The sequence below is a fragment of the Cololabis saira genome, chromosome 17 (assembly GCF_033807715.1).
Source record: "Cololabis saira isolate AMF1-May2022 chromosome 17, fColSai1.1, whole genome shotgun sequence".
Classification (NCBI taxonomy): Eukaryota; Metazoa; Chordata; class Actinopteri; order Beloniformes; family Belonidae; genus Cololabis; species Cololabis saira.
This window is the reverse complement of record NC_084603.1, coordinates 38,632,920-38,649,640: the sequence shown is the minus strand read 5'-3', so window position 1 is coordinate 38,649,640 and position 16,721 is coordinate 38,632,920. Positions and strand designations below refer to the sequence as shown.

At 41.5% G+C, this 16,721-nt stretch overlaps 1 protein-coding gene across 1 annotated transcript in view; it reads left to right on the top strand.

The window, feature by feature from the left end:
- ccdc39 (coiled-coil domain containing 39) overlaps positions 1–16,721 on the top strand; it is a 30,391-nt gene that overhangs the window by 560 nt on the left and 13,110 nt on the right. Inside the window, 15 exon segments of the mRNA XM_061745174.1 lie at positions 1,678–1,797; positions 2,666–2,812; positions 2,912–3,070; positions 4,189–4,281; positions 7,082–7,210; positions 7,345–7,536; positions 8,346–8,449; positions 8,523–8,655; positions 9,568–9,762; positions 9,868–10,032; positions 10,125–10,270; positions 14,755–14,955; positions 15,600–15,720; positions 15,810–15,969; positions 16,071–16,177. Coding sequence (XP_061601158.1) covers positions 1,678–1,797; positions 2,666–2,812; positions 2,912–3,070; positions 4,189–4,281; positions 7,082–7,210; positions 7,345–7,536; positions 8,346–8,449; positions 8,523–8,655; positions 9,568–9,762; positions 9,868–10,032; positions 10,125–10,270; positions 14,755–14,955; positions 15,600–15,720; positions 15,810–15,969; positions 16,071–16,177 — 2,172 coding nt within the window.

Genomic DNA, 16,721 nt, shown 5'->3' with positions numbered 1-16,721 from the left:
CAGCCTTTTCTCTACATCAGTGGTCCTCAACCTTTTTTCAGTGAAATATTTTTTCAGCCAAGTACCCCCTAACCAGCGCAAAGCACTTTTGGTTGTAAAAAAAAGACCTAAAACAGAGCACTGTGCCATCAGTAACTGATTTATGATACATAAAAATATTGCTGCTATGCTTCAACCACGACTCCATTGTTGGTCCAAGTGATTGACAGGTGAAGCCAGGTGATTGACAGGTTAGGTGGAACCATCCTGGTGTGGGGGATACTCTGGGGTTTTAGGATAATAAGTTGAATAGCCTACTCCTGAAGATAGAATTAATTTTATGAATTTAGACTTATATTTTCCTCAATTATTTATTAAATATTTATTTTTAAAGGATTTTTGCATGGATGCTACTTTTTAAATATATGTATATTTTAAAATCTCATGTACCCCCAGGGGTACGCGTACCCCCATTTGAGAACCACTGCTCTAGGGATCACCAAAGGTTGTCTTTCATCCGACCCCGTCCTCTTCCTCTCCCCCTCCCACACCAATCAGCTGCATGTCCATAACTCTCCCTGGGTAGCTCCATCTCTTCTTCCATCTTCCATCTTCTCCATCTTCTATCAATATATTCATCGTCCGTCCTCTCCTCTGCACATTTCCAAACCATCTATAGCCCCTGTAACCTTTTCTCTAAACCAGCCAGCCTGAGCTGCCCCGCTCATTCCTAGTCCTGTCCATCCTGTCACTCCCAAGGAGACCCCCAGCATCTTCAGCTCTGTCTCCGGCCTCATCGTCAGTGCCACCGTCTCTAGAGAGCTGCTCTCACCTCCGTCTTTAGATCGCTGGTCTCTCCTCCGTCTTGACATGCTGAAAATGCATGAAGGACATGCTGCCATTGTGGCAGGGTGGAGGAGCTGCAGCCACTCAGGTTGATTGGGGCACAGGTGGCCCTAATCAACCTCTCCACCCTGCCAGCCTTGATAAGGCATGACTGCACAGCAGAAAGGGGCTCCCTGGGTCTGCTGTGAAGGAGCTGAAGCACGTGTGTCTTGGGTGAAGGGAGAAAATAAAAGGTTCCTGCACTAAACCTGTGTCCTCTGTCCTGTCGGTCGGCCCCCGTAGCACTCGCCGTGCTACAGCCATGAAACCACAAAGTTGATAAAAAAAAAATGTTTTAAATCCCATGAACTTCACAATTAGACCATGCACTTTTTAAAGAATGGTGGATGAGAAGCTGTTAATGTTTTTTTAAATAAGACTAATTTAGATGATGTTTGTGACCTGTCTGTGAAATGTACAATGTATGTGACATCAGCCACCGCACTGACCAGGCTATGACTGTTAGAACAATTACAAGCAACTCTACCTACATCATGGTGCAGTAATAACCTTTAAAGGCTTGAATCAAGACATCTGGATATCCCTTTTCCTTGTTCTGGAGATGATACTCATCAGATGGAAGGTGGAAATGAACATTTCTCAAAAATGTGATTTTATGTTAAATGACATAAACGTAACATACTGCTAAAGTCAGTTTATAATTGTTCAAATGATTGTGATTTCAATGTTCATCCAACAAGTGCTGATGATTTCTTTCCACAACGTAGCAGCCACATGATCTCAGAATCTGCAGGCCATATATCCTATATTTATTTTGAATGACCGATATAATGATCATTTTGTCAACAACAGATTCGCCAAAAAGAGGCAGAGCTGGTGCAACTGGACAACACAATTGGAGGAAACAAAAATAAAAAGGAAGTTGTGGCTAGTCTTCTCAAAAATGCCCAACAAGAAGTGGAAAATCTTGAGGTAAGTCTTTCAGAACATTTAGTTTAGTAGATGTGTACCAGGCAGGGGCGAAAATCCCGTTTCATAGTTGGGGGGGACAATAAACAGTAAAATTTTAGAGAATAAATCCAGGGGGGGGACAAGGAATAAAAGTTTTAGCCTTCCTTTAATACAGCATTTTGACATTTTCAACTCTATCTCGCAAACAGGCAGAAGACCTTTCTTAGAGCAATACAAAACAATGGTATTAGGTGGAAGGTGCAATAATACACACATCTGACATAATACACTGATACAAAAACCCACAATCTTAACAAGAATATTTGTCTTATTTCTAGTTAAAATGTCTAATTTTTAGTTAAAAAAAATCTCATTATACTCAAAACAAGACTCATCACTGGAAAGAACAACAATTTTCACCTGTTTCAAGTAGATTTTCACTTAAAATAAGTAGAAACATCTGCAAGTGGAACAAGATTGTTTTGCTTAGAAGATAAATCTTGTATCACTGGCAGATTTTTCTACTTATTTCAATTGAAAATTTACTTGAAACAGGTGAAAATTGTCAAATAAGTTATTTTTCTGGTGATGAGTCTTATTTTAAGTGTAATGAGATTTTACTGTTTATTATTATTTTCGATTTCGGTTTCGGCCACAAATTTTCATTTTGGTGCATCACTACTAAATACTACTGCATTTTTCCAAAATTATTAATTCTCTCTCAAATTATTCTAGGGGGGGACAGCTTTACTAATGGGGGGGACTTGTCCCCCCTGTCCCCCCCGGGATTTTCGCCCCTGGTACCAGGCTGGCGTGGTTCTCTTCGTATAACAAGATCTTAGACTGCATGAGTGGGTGTTTCTTTGTCTTTTCCATGTTCTTTCTGCAGGCTCTGTCGAAGGCAAAGCAAAGAGAGATAGAGTTGGAGAAACACCGGACTGCCCTCGCAGAGAGAGAGTTGAGTCGCTTGAATCAGCAGATTGCCAAGTTTGAAAATGAGATTGAATCTTCGGAAGAAAGAAAATACACGATTGAGGTCTAAACCTTTATATGTACACTTTTCAAAAAAATTATTGCAAGTTTTTGGGGAAAAATCTGCTTCTCATGCTTCTTTACCCTTGATCCATATGTTTAGAAAAACCTGAGCCAGGCGAAAGAAAAGCTGGAGAAGTTCAGGAACCAGATGAACTGGAACCAGCAGAACATGGAGCTCTTCTTGGAGGAGTCGGCACAGAAAGATGAGGACACGATGACCATTATCAAATACTCTCAGCAAGATGAGAAGAAAATCAAGGTAAAGAAGAAAAAGACCAGTAAAATGACAATAATCTGGGTCTCTTGTTGCAGCAGCTTAACCCTGGTACTGTCTGTGGGTCAAAATGACCTCATTCTCCTGTCCTTCTTTCCTCCTGCTCTCTCCTTCCTTCTCCCTTCCCCTTTCTCCCCTCCTACATTCTTTCCTTGTTTTCCCCTTTCCTTCCTTCCTTCTTTTCTCCCTTCTTTCCTCCCTTCCTTCTTTCCTCCCTTCCTTCTTTCCTCCCTTCTTTCCTCCCTTCCTTCTTTCCTCCCTTCCTTCCTTCTTTTCTCCCTTCCTCCCTTCCTTCCTTCCTTCCTTCCTTCCTTCCTTCCTTCCTTCCTTCCTTCCTTCCTTCCTTCCTTCCTTCCTTCCTTCCTTCCTTCTTTTCTCCCTTCCTCCCTTCTTTCCTTCCTTTCTTCTTTTTTCCCTTCCTTCCTTCTTTCCTCCCTTCCTTCCTTCCTTCCTTCCTTCCTTCCTTCCTTCCGTCCTTCCTTCCTTCCTTCCTTCCTTCCTTCCTTCCTTCCTTCCTTCCTCCCTCCCTCCCTCCCTTCCTTCCTTCCTTCCTTCCTTCCTTCCTTCCTTCCTTCCTTCCTTCCTTCCTTCCTTCCTTCCTTCCTTCTTTTCTCCCTTCCTCCCTTCTTTCCTTCCTTTCTTCTTTTTTCCCTTCCTTCCTTCTTTCCTCCCTTCCTTCCTTCCTTCCTTCCTTCCGTCCTTCCTTCCTTCCTTCCTTCCTTCCTTCCTTCCTTCCTTCCTTCCTTCCTTCCTCCCTTCCTTCCTTCCTTCCTTCCTTCCTTCCTTCCTTCCTTCCTTCCTTCCTTCCTTCCTTCCTTCCTTCTTCCTTCCCTTCTTTCCTTCCTTCCTTCCTTCCTTCCTTCCTTCCTTCCTTCCTTCCTTCCTTCCTTCCTTCCTTCCTTCCTTCCTTCCTTCCTTCCTTCCTTCCTTCCTTCCTTCCTTCCTTCCTTCCTTCTTTCCTCCCTTCTTCTCTTCCTCCTTCCTTGACCTGAAGACAGCACAAGGGTTAAAGCTCCAAGCAACAATAGTCTACAAGTGAACAACCCAAACCTGATTGATTGTCAGTTAACTCTTTACTCTGTCTTTACTCTGTCCTTCTGCAGTCACTCACGCTGACTGTAGACAAGTTGAAGATGGAGGCCAACGAAAAACGCAGAGCACTTGACAAAGAATTGACAGAGACTATGTCGGCGCAGGTAATGTACAAATATTCCAGCCACACAGTTTAGGTGGAACATGTGGAACAACAAAGTTAAGAAATGTTTCTAGTTTTGGGTTTATTATGATGCTTAGGATTTCCTATTTTGTTTTATTTGTAAAAGAAATAATGAAAGAGATTTTATTTTGTTTGGCAGGATTGTTTTCAGCTGTATAAATGTAGCCTAATAATAATAATTTATTCAGATTTTTCCATGCTTTCGTGCAACAAAGCCTTAAAACACATTCACAGATGTCTCTCTGACAAAGTCATGTCAGTTAGCCTCATAGAAACCTGTTGGAAGATTTGAAAGAACAATATAATTTTGAAAGTATGCGTTCAAAAGTGTCAGCTTTTTCCTTCCTACTTGGATCAAAGTTGACGCCCCCAGAATCCGTCTTTCAGAGCACAGAAACACATGAATACTGTACGCTACTGCTCATTATTGAGGCCTGGGGTGTAACGGGAGCCGTTTCTCCGTTCCAAGTACATCCAGGTTGGACTTGTGTACTTGGTGGTACATGTACATAACAACCGCTCAGTCTTTCTGTAACTGGCACGGGAGTGTACCTGTGTACTGGACTACAATTAACAGGCTAGCATGTAATAACAACAGCTACGGGTTAAATCCATGGATGTATTATAGAACTGGATGGAACATCGAAAATGGCCGCCCATTCATTTCAATGCATTCTGCTCAGCCAGCGCATACGGCGAAAAAATTTCTGACTTCCGGGTTTACTTCCGCGTTAACGGCCCATAGAGCATGCGCAGTTGAGTCACCTCCCATGATGCTCTGGGGCCTCCCATCATGCCCCGGGGTAATGACGCAAATATTAATATAATATGTATTAATATAATATATGAATTAATGTATATTATTACATGTATAGTATTACATATATTATGAATGTATTAATATAATATAATTACATAATATATATTAATATAAAACATCCGTGGAATGCACGGACACGGCTGTGACGTCGGCCGTGACGTCACGCCCAGAAAGAGACTTTTCTTTGACTTTTCTGGCCGTTATAAAACATTTTTGACAGATATAATGTCCATGACTTAAGAATATAGAATACAAAGATTAGTAATTGCCGGTGATTACAGCTGGAGGTGTCCTGTGAACAGTTTTAGAGGCTTCTCTTTTACTATTGCGGTCTATGGGAAAAAAGCTTTCTGGGCCCCCGTGGGATTTTTTGTTGCAGTACCGCGGCTGGCCACTGGGAAAAATCGGCGTGGCTTCTGAGCGCGAGGCTGGGGGGCTGGTTAAATCAGGGCTCGGCAATCCGTGGCTCTAGAGCCGCATGCGGCTCTTTAGCGCCGCCCTAGTGGCTCCCTGGAGCTTTTTCAAAAATGTTTGACCTTTTTTTTTTCTTTCTTCTCTTTTTCTTTTTTCCTTTTTTCTCTTTTTTTCTCTTTTTTCTCCTTTTTTTCTCTTTTTTTCTTTTTCCTTTTTTAATTTCGATATTTCTACTTTTTTCTTGAAATTTTGACAATTTTCTCAACATTTTGAGTTTTTTCTTGACATTTCGACTTTTTTCTCGAGATTTGGACTTTTTTCTCGACTTTTTTCTTGAGATTGTACTTCAACATTGATCTCGACATTTCGACTTTTTTCTCGAAATTTGGACTTTTTTCTCAACATTTCAACTTTTTTCTTGAGATTGTACTTCAACATTAATCTCGATATTACATAGACACATAATTTAAATTTCAACCTTCAATGTATGAGACAGGTTTAACTTTAAAAACTTGAAACTTGCTCTCTAATGTAAAAGAATGGAAAATAGTATTTCATTTGTGAGAACTTGTTTAATACACACCACTGTCAAAAGCCCAAGTACTTTTATCTGTTGCAGGAGATCAAGTACAAAGAAGAATGAAATTCTATTTTATTTTTTACTAATTACTAATTAAGTAAAGTGAGCTGGTAGTTATTTCCTGTGCAAGACCAAAACCTAGCAACAATCTGAACTTTTCAAGTTTCAATGCACATCCCCGCTCCAGAAGACAGCTCTTAGTCTGATGTTCTTAGTTTTTTTTTTTTTATAGTTTAGTTTAGTTTATTTCGGTCATGACATCACTAAAAAAAAAGAATAAAAATGACAACAAGAAAACTAATATACTGTTCAAAGAAAACATTACAAAAAATTTCCAATATACAAATACCATCTAGACCGAAAAAGGTGTAGGCTGAAGCAAAGCTTATTATTTGCCTACCCTCAAAAAGATTAATTAAAGTAATGAAATGAAAGCAAGAAGTAAGAGAAAAGACTGACAGTAAAACAAATTGCCTCCATGGGGATAACAAAATTTCCTCAAGAAATACAAAAAATTTTAAATAAAGGTGCAGTCTACATGTTTCCTTCATCCTTAAAAAATCAAATCAAATCACTAATTAAATAAATACCCAACTCAACATAGCAAGCATCACCACTCATTAATTTGTTATAAAGAAATCATCCTTCTTTTCAGTGTTTTTTTAAATAAGGTTAAGGTTGGGCCGCTCGGTGGCGCAGTGAGTTAAGCAGTGGCTCATATACTGAGGCTACAGTCCTCCTCCTGCAGCGGTCACGGGTTCGAATCCAGCCCGCGCACCTTTGCTGCATGTCTTCCCCGTTCTCTCTCTCTCTACCCCTTTCCAGTCTGCATCTCAATAAAGGGCCACTAGAGCCCAAAAAAAATCTTTAAAAAAAATAAGGTTAAAGTTCTACATAATTTAAAATCCCTATCTAATTTATTCCATACATCCACCTTCTTCATGAAACGCTGGGCTGTCCACACAGGTGGCTCTGGATAAGACAGCTGAGAATCTGCAGCAGGCTCACCTGGAGACGCAGCAGCTCACCGACCAGCTGGAAAACACCGTCAAGCAGATGAAGCAGCAAGACGCTGAGATGCAGCAGGGTTCCCTGGTAACACGCCCTGCATCCAGTCTCCCGCCTCCAGCTGAGAAACCTCACCCTCACACCTGGACAACAGCAGTTAAATGCACAATAAAACGTACGCACACTTGAGTAACAACGCTCTAGTTTCTTTATCATTCCAGCAACTTGAACAAGGTAATCGGGACATCGCAGAGAGGAACTCCACCATTCTGGAGATGAAGCAGCTGATGGATGCTCAGATTAAAAACAACAAGGAATGTGAGAGGGTGGTGACGAGAGCAAAGAAACAGCTGGCCAAACTGCAGCAGGATCTGAAGGACAGGGACGACAACTGCATGAGGCTGCAGGATGAGGTCAGCTTCTCCAAGTCTACTGAATATCTCCTCGGGGAACGTTGGCACTAGGGATGGGCGGTACGGACTAAAAAATGTATCACGATCATTTCTGGCATTTATCCCGATAACGATAAAAATGACGATAAAAAAAATTCCAATTCAACTCCACCTTTTTAACTATAAATCTATCACAAAATTTAGTCTTTAGAGCCCCCAAATCACTGCTCTAAAAGAATACTAAATGCTACTAAACTACACAAATTACATTGAATTAATAAAAAACAATTAAATTAGTTACACCTGTACTGCAAAACTGTAATGACTCAAATGAAACAAGTTTGAAATGTAAGAACAGATTCAACATTTATTCAAACTGTAAGGCTTAAACAGTGGGATAACCGAGCAAACAGCTAAAGTCCCATTGTCCTTCAAGTTTTCTTAGCTTATAAAATCACAAAGTAGAAAAAAATACAACCTGATAAATAAAGAAATAGTATTGCCATCCTTTGCACTCACTGTTTTATTGCAGACTCTGCATATAATAGGTGATGTTTGCTCCTCGTCACTCTTTTTAAACTCTTTTTAAACCAGTTCCAGAGCTGGAGCCTCGTTTAACAACGAGCTCCTCGTTCTCAGATCCGCCTTTCGCCATGTTTGTTACACAAAAACGTCATCAACGGGAATTTATCCTTTTTACCGCGCAATGACAAATTCTTACCGTGGGGAATTTTTTTGACGGTGCATCGTGAACGGTAAAATATCGCCCATTCCTAGTTGGCACAAACCTGCTTTATGTGGTAAAAGATTGGACCTTGTCTGCCACGCAGCTGGACAGTTGCAAATACACGCTGAACAGAACCAACTCCAACGTGAAGTCTCTAACGGCCCAAAAGTCCAAGATGAAGGACAACATCGTGGATAACGACAAAAAGTCAGTAAAGTATGGGCACATCTTTGAGTATACGTTATTGCTGTAGGCTTTAGCGCACATCTTTTATCTGCAGATTAAAGGAGGCCAAGAGCTACAACGCTGCACTGGAGGAGAAGCTGAGAGTGGTGACTCAGACCGCCCTCACGGAGGAGGAGCGGTCAGCGCAGATGGAGCTCATGCTCAAGGAAGAGGAGCAGTCCATCAAGGTGAAGATCCACAACTGCACATTAAGAGCTGAAAGCTGAAGGAGTTTTTATCATCACTTAGGGCTGGGTAGAGGAGCCAAAAATTGTACTCAAGTAAAAGTACCATTACTTCAGAATAATATGACTCAAGTAGAAGTAAAAAGTAGTCATCCAAATAATTACTTGAGTAAAAGTAAAAAAGTACTTGGTGAAAAAACTGTTGAGGTAACGTCTGATTTATTTATTAACACAACCATTCAAACAGACAAAAGTACAAAATAATCATCTTCAGGCAAATTAAATCAATAAAAGAATAAAATAAATTAATAAAGAATAAAAAATAGCTTAAATTAAAATAATCTTAAAGTAAATTCAAGTACTTTAATAAATATAAAATAAATAAAATAATAACAGAATAAAAAAATAAATTAAGCACAAGTAGCACAAAATTTCCAGCCTTTGTACTTTTCTTTTTTAACCAGAACTAGAAACAATTCCAGCCTTTGTACTTTTCTTTTTTAACCAGAACTAGAACAACATGAACTCATAGAAACTCTGTGTGTGTTTGAGTCTGTGTAAATGTGACAAAACATGCAAAAAACAAACATTTTCCCCAAAGAATCACCCAGTGATGTCATGAAATCACTGGGTACGCGGATAAAAGGGATAAAAGAAAAGTAACAGCTCAACGTAGCCTAATGTAGCGGAGTAAGAGGAACAGTTTCTTCTTCACAAATCTACTCAAGTAAAAGTACAAAGTATAGTGATTCAAAACTACTCCTAAAAGTACAACATTTCCCAAAAATGTACTCAAGTAAATGTAACAGAGTAAATGTAACTCGTTACTACCACCTCTGGGTAATTCCTGTCTCCAGTGCTCTGAAATCCCAAACCATTGAGCTTCAAATCATCTGTCCTAATGCTTTTCTGCAGGAGCTGGAGACTCAGTTCCGCGACCGCATGGAGGAGCTACGTCTTGAGAAAGCACGATTCCAGGAACTGAAGTCTAAGGAGAAGATTGCCATGTCAAATATTTCGAGCAGCAAAACTAACATTACCGGCCTGCAGAGCAAATGCAGAAAACTGGAGAAGGAGTTGGCAAAACAGGAGACGACCATTTACAGACAGGCATGTTTACCAGGATCAGACGTGGACGTGTTTCTCTGCAGTGGTGCCTGTTTCTTCAGTACCAACATGTATATTTGGATTCTCCTTTCACTTTCCTGTGCGTAGGATAATGAGATACATGAGCTGAATGGAAAACTGGCACGGCTGGAGGATGACTCTTCCTCACCGGAAAGACAGATGTGGGTCACAAAGATTACCGAGCTGAGACAAGACCTAGAGGAGAAGAAAAAGAAAGCCAGGGTGCTTACCAGTAGGCTCAAGACGTGTGAGGTCAGTTTGAAACCTGGTTTCACTATTCAGCATGTCTTTCCCCTCATTCTAACAGTGCAATAGTTTCCTCTCATGTAACTGTATTATTACAGGAGGATGCTCACCAAATGAGTAAGATGAAGGAGAAGATAGAGGCTCAGAAGAATGATCTGAAGGATAAGGTGGAGGGGCTCACGGTTTACATCAATACTAGTGAAAAGGAGCTGAAGAAACTGAAGCTGAGGAAAACAGGTGAGTAGTGATGTCATGGAGTCACATTTCACTGCATGCACCTGGTTACTAGTCTGAAAACTTACTCTGAAAGTCACAATTCAACTCTACTGAACCCTGTGGAGTTCTCATGCTCCTACAACCTGAGTTGAGTTCCTCCTTTCTTAACCCTGGTACTGTCACCGGGTCTCTTTTCTCCCCTCGTACATTCTTTCCTTGTTTTCTACTTTCCTTCCTTCCTTCCTTCCTTCCTTCCTTCCTTCCTTCCTTCCTTCCTTCCTTCCTTCCTTCCTTCCTTCCTTCCTTCCTTCCTTCCTTCCTTCCTTTTATCCTCCCTTCTTTCTTTCTTTCTTTCTTTCTTCTTTCTTTCTTTCTTTCTTTCTTTCTTTCTTTCCTTCCTTCCTTCCTTCCTTCCTTCCTTCCTTCCTTCCTTCCTTCCTTCCTTCCTTCTTCCTTCCTTTCCTTCCTTCCTTTCTTCCCTTCTTCTTTCCTTCCTTCCTTCCTTCTTTCCTTCTTTTTTTCCTTCCTTCCTTCTTTTCTCCCTTCTTTCTCCTTTCCTTCCTTCTTTTCTTCCTTCCTTCCTTCTTTTCTTCCTTCCTTCCTTCTTTTCTTCTTCCTTCCGTCTTTTCTCCCTTCCTTCCTTCTTTCTCCCTTCCTTCTTTCTTTCCTCCCTTCTTTCTCCCTTCCTTCCTTCTTTTCTCCCTTCCTTCCTTCTTTCCTTCCTTCTTTCTCCCTTCCTTCCTTCTTTTCTCCCTTCCTTCCTTCTTTTCTCCCTTCTTTTCTCCCTTCCTTCCTCCTTTCCTTCCTTCTTTCCTTCCTTCTTTTCTCCCTTCCTCCCTTCTTTTCTCCCTTCCTTCCTTCTTTTCTCCCTTCTTTTCTTCCTTCCTTCCTTCTTTTCTTCCTTCCTTCCTTCTTTTCTCCTTCCTTCCTTCTTTACACCCTTCCATCCTCCTTTCCATCCTTCTTTTCTCCCTTCCTCCCCTTCTTTTCTTCCTTCCTTCCTCCTTTCCTTCCTTCTTTTCTTCCTTCCTTCCTTCTTTTCTTCCTTCCTTCCTTCTTTTCTTCCTTCTTCCTTCTTTTCTCCCTTCCTTCCTCCTTTCCTTCCTTCTTTCCTTCCTTCTTCTCCCTTCTTTCTTCCTTCCATCCTTCTTTCTTCCTTCCTTCCTTCTTTTCTCCCTTCCTTCCTCCTTCCTTCCTTCTTTTCTTCCTTCCTTCCTTCTTTCCTTCCTTCTTTCTCCCTTCCTTCCTTCTTTTCTTCCTTCCTTCCTTCTTTTCTTCCTTCCTTCCTTCTTTCTTCCTTCCTTCCTTCTTTTCTTCCTTCCTTCCTTCTTTCCTTCCTTCTTTTCTCCTTTCCTTCCTTCTTTCTTCCTTCCTTCCTTCTTTCTTCCTTCCTTCCTTCTTTCTTCCTTCCTTCCTTCTTTTCTCCCTTCCTTCCTTCTTTTCTCCCTTCCTTCTTTCATCCCTTCATTTCTCCCTTCCTTCCTTCTTCTCCCTTCCTTCCTTCTTTCCTTCCTTCTTTTCTCCCTTCCTTCCTTCTTTTCTCCCTTCCTTCCTTCTTTCCTCCCTCTTTCTCCCTTCCTTCCTCTTTCCTTCCTTCTTTCCTTCCTTCTTTTCTCCCTTCCTCCCTTCTTTCTTCCTTCCTTCCTTCTTTTCTTCTTCCTTCTTCTTTTCTTCCTTCCTTCCTTCTTTCCTCCCTTCCTTCCTCCTTTCCTTCCTTCTTTTCTCCCTTCCACCCTTCTTTCATCCTTCCTTCCCCTTCCTTCCTTCTTTTCTTCCTTCCTTCCTTCTTTCTTCCCTTCCTTCCTTCTTTTCTTCCTTCCTTCCTTCTTTCTCCCTTCCTTCCTCCTTTCCTTCCTTCTTTCCTTCCTTCTTTTCTCCCTTCTTTCTTCCTTCCTTCCTTCTTTTCTTCCTTCCTTCCTTCTTTTCTCCCTTCCTTCCTCCTTTCCTTCCTTCTTTTCTTCCTTCCTTCCTTCTTTCCTTCCTTCTTTTCTCCCTTCCTTCCTTCTTTTCTTCCTTCCTTCCTTCTTTCTCCCTTCCTCCCTTCTTTTCTCCCTTCCTTCCTTCTTTTCTCCCTTCTTTTCTCTTCCTTCCTCCTTTCCTTCCTTCTTTTCTTCCTTCCTTCCTTCTTTTCTCCCTTCCTTCTTTTCTCCCTTCTTTTCTCCCTTCCTTCCTCCTTTCCTTCCTTCTTTTCTCCCTTCCTTCCTCCTTTCCTTCCTTCTTTTCTTCCTTCCTTCCTTCTTTCCTTCCTTCTTTTCTCCCTTCCTTCCTTCTTTTCTCCCTTCTTTTCTCCCTTCCTTCCTCCTTTCCTTCCTTCTTTTCTTCCTTCCTTCCTTCTTTTCTTCCTTCCTTCCTTCTTTTCTTCCTTCCTTCCTTCTTTTCTCCCTTCCTTCCTTCTTTTCTCCCTTCCTTCCTCCTTTCCTTCCTTCTTTTCTCCCTTCCTTCCTTCTTTTCTCCCTTCCTTCCTTCTTTTCTCCCTTCCTTCCTCCTTTCCTTCCTTCTTTTCTCCCTTCCTTCCTCCTTTCCTTCCTTCTTTCCTTCCTTCTTTTCTCCTTTCCTTCCTTCTTTTCTCCCTTCCTTCCTTCTTTTCTTCCTTCCTTCCTTCTTTTCTCCCTTCCTTCCTTCTTTCCTTCCTTCTTTTCTCCCTTCCTTCCTTCTTTTCTTCCTTCCTTCCTTCTTTTCTCCCTTCCTTCCTCCTTTCCTTCCTTCTTTTCTTCCTTCCTTCCTTCTTTCCTTCCTTCTTTTCTCCCTTCCTTCCTTCTTTTCTTCCTTCCTTCCTTCTTTTCTTCCTTCCTTCCTTCTTTTCTCCCTTCCTTCCTCCTTTCCTTCCTTCTTTTCTTCCTTCCTTCCTTCTTTCCTTCCTTCTTTTCTCCCTTCCTTCCTTCTTTTCTTCCTTCCTTCTTTTCTCCCTTCCTTCCTCCTTTCCTTCCTTCTTTTCTTCCTTCCTTCCTCCTTTCCTTCCTTCTTTTCTCCCTTCCTTCCTTCTTTTCTCCCTGCCTTCTTTCTTTCCTCCCTTCTTTTCTCCCTTCCTTCCTCCTTTCCTTCCTTCTTTTCTTCCTTCCTTCCTTCTTTCCTTCCTTCTTTTCTCCCTTCCTTCCTTCTTTTCTTCCTTCCTTCCTTCTTTTCTCCCTTCCTTCCTTCTTTTCTCCCTTCCTTCCTCCTTTCCTTCCTTCTTTTCTCCCTTCTTTTCTTCCTTCCTTCCTCCTTTCCTTCCTTCCTTCCTTCTTTCCTTCCTTCTTTTCTCCCTTCTTTTCTCCCTTCCTTCCTTCTTTCCTCCCTTCTTCCCTTCCTCCCTTCCTTGACCTGAAGACAGCTAGGGTTAAATTCCTATGACATGTTCAGAAAAGGCACATACCGGTCTTTGACAGGTCTCATAGCTGATCATGTATGTCAGAACCCCCCCCCCTCCCCTTCAGGTTTATCACCAGAGTCCATGTTCAGGAATGCTCTTCAGGATTTACTGCCATCTCTCCCATCTTCTCTAACGACAGCAGCCGCTAACACTGGACCAAAATCATGCAGATATTCTAATAGCCTGAGCTGACACTTGATCTTAAACCCAAAACTCTGAACTAATGCAGTTGCTCTGCTTCTATCTCTGGTGACTGTAATAAACTTCAGTCATCATGGAACTGTTGTTTACACGTGTGCACAAGCTTGATGAATGGATGCTGACTCGCACCTATTTTGCAATGTCAGTATATGAATCATTTTTGCACCAACATGAAATGTGTATGAGAATGAAAGCAGCAGCAAAGAAGAAGTGCAGCTTCACCAAGTTATTGTTTGGTGTCAGTTCTCCAATTGCAATCAGACAAATGTTCTGCATATGCATTTGTGTCCGATCCAGTTAGTAGAAATTAGCATGTGACATGTTTGCATATTGGATGGAAATGGATTTAATCCTGGAAGAAAAAGGTTTGCTCCAACATTTGTTTCTGGAGTTACGGTTACAGCGGCGTGCACGCTGTAACATTAGACAAATGTGTCTGGAGCCGCAAAAAATGAAAAGTCTTGTATAAGCCTTAGAATGAAGACAATACATGCTACATGTATCTATATTAGTTATAACTGGGGGAAGATTTTGTTTTAAATTATGCACTTCGAGAAAAAAGTCGAAATGTCGAGAAAAAAGTCGAAATTTCCAGAAAAAGTCGAAATGTCGAGAAAAAAGTCGAAATATCGAGATTAAAAAGGAAAGGAAAAAGTAAGAAAAAAAGAGAAAAAAAAGAAGAAAAAAGAAAAAGGAAAAAAAGAAAAGAAAAAAAGAAAAGAAAAATAAGAAAAGAAAGAAAGGAAAAAAGAGAAAAAAATAGAAAAAAGGAAAAAAAGGAAAAAGAAGAAAAGAAAAAAAAAGAAAAAAAAGAGGAAAAAAAGGAAAAAAAAGGTCAAACATTTTTGAAAAAGCTCCAGGGAGCCACTAGGGCGGCGCTAAAGAGCCTCATGCAGCTCTAGAGCCGCGGGCTGCCGACCCCTGGATTAGACCATGTCATCTCTTTCTCATCAGGACAAGAGGGTGCAGCACAAGATTGTGCTGTTAGAAGTCAAGCGTATGAGGGACCTGCTGTACAACAAGGCTGACAGCATGCTGTCGTTGGAGAAGAGGAAATTAGAGCTGCAGAAAACCATGAAGCAGAGGGATCATGAGATCAGGACCTACATGGATATGATCGGCAAGCAGCTTAAGATGTGTGAGAAGGAGAGGAAGAGACTCAGGTAAGAAGCTCCCCTGGGGTTTCATGCAGCCTTGCTGTCAGTTACGGGTCGTGTCATTGTTTCACAGCAGCCCCGCACGACTACAGATGTACCATATTTTCCGCACTATAAGGTGCATCGTATTATAAGGCGCACCTTCAATAAATGGCCCCTTTTAAAACACCCTCCATATATAAGGCGCACTGCATTATAAGGCGCACTAAATATCTGGTAAAATACCGACTATAGTGGCTGGGGTTGAGTTACATATCTAGCTGATGGAGCTGTGCTGCAGGAAATGCTACAAAATCCTACAGCAAATGCAAAAAAAAAAAAAAACAAGAAGAAAAGTACCGTATGTCAAACTTTATTAACAAAATAAAAACCAGCTTTGCTCCGTCTCGTCAAAGTCACCATTATGCGAGTCAGCATCGCTGTTGTTTTAAACGTCTGTGACGATTCCTGACGTTTTTAGCGCTGTTACTTCGGCGACACCAACTACAGTAGCTACAATCCCCCTGACTACAGTAACAGAAATTACCGTAATGATCATATATAAGGCGCACTGCCGGTTTTTGAGAAAATGAAAGGCTTTTAGGTGCGCCTTATAGTGCGGAAAATACGGTAAGTATCGTTCCAAAGAAAAGCTGTTGGTTCTGTCTTAGTGCTGAACTTGGCGAGTCCTTGAAGAAGATCGACTTTATGAAGACACGTTTTGATGATTTGGCCCAGACTGTGGCTCCTGACGTGGATCAAGAGAAAGCGCAGGCCCACTACATCACTAAGGTGAGCCTTCCTCCACACACACTGGAACAGGTCTGCACTGTTCCTGCAGGACACTAACACCCCGACTGCTGCTGTGTTCATGTCACTAGGCTGCTCTAGAGAAAGAGGAGCTTCAGCGGAAAGGAGATGATCTGGATGCTAAACTTCGTAGGATGGAGTTGGAAACCAGAGCTTTTCAGAACACCATCCAGGTGTATAAAAAGGCTAACTCTGAGTATCGTGAATCCCTCAGCGGGGTAGACAAATCTAGTATGTATGAAGATAATTCAACTCAGACAGAAACAGAGCAGCTTCATCACGGCTCATCAGCTGATGATGAAACAGAAACTAACACTGACTGTGTTGTTAAGGTCCAGAGTACAAGACAAAGCTGGAGCTGGAGAAGGGGCTGATGTCGACCCAGGAGACACTCACGTTTAAGAGACGGCAGGTCCAGCAGCTCCAAGAGGACATGCAGGTTATTCCTTTCATAAAGTTACTTTTGTCCATGGTCTTACAATTTAAAGACTGACTCTGATGAAGGCAAAGGAATTGCCGAAACCTGTCAGGTATTTTAAAAAACCTAAAGATTTCTTGTCCGACAAAAATAATTAGCAAATTAAAATGCAGGTTATTGGTTATTACGGAGTATTAGGGCCATGCAGGAGAAAAAATATTTGAGAGGGGAAGATTTTTCAGGGAAAGAATATAACCCTTTCTATGTAAGAAACATAGAAAGGGTCTCCTGCTCTCTCCTTCCTTCCTTCCTTCCTTCCTTCCTTCCTTCCTTCCTTCCTTCCTTCCTTCCTTCCTTCCTTCCTTCCTTCCTTCCTTCCTTCCTTCCTCCCTCCCTCCCTCCCTCCCTCCCTCCCTCCCTCCCTCCCTCCCTCCCTTCCTTCCTTCCTTCCTTCCTTCCTTCCTTCCTTCCTTCCTTCTTTCCTCCCTTCTTTCCTTCCTTCCTTCTTTACTTCCTTCCTTCCTTCTTTTTTCCCTTCCTTCCTTCTTTCCTCCCTTCCTTCCTT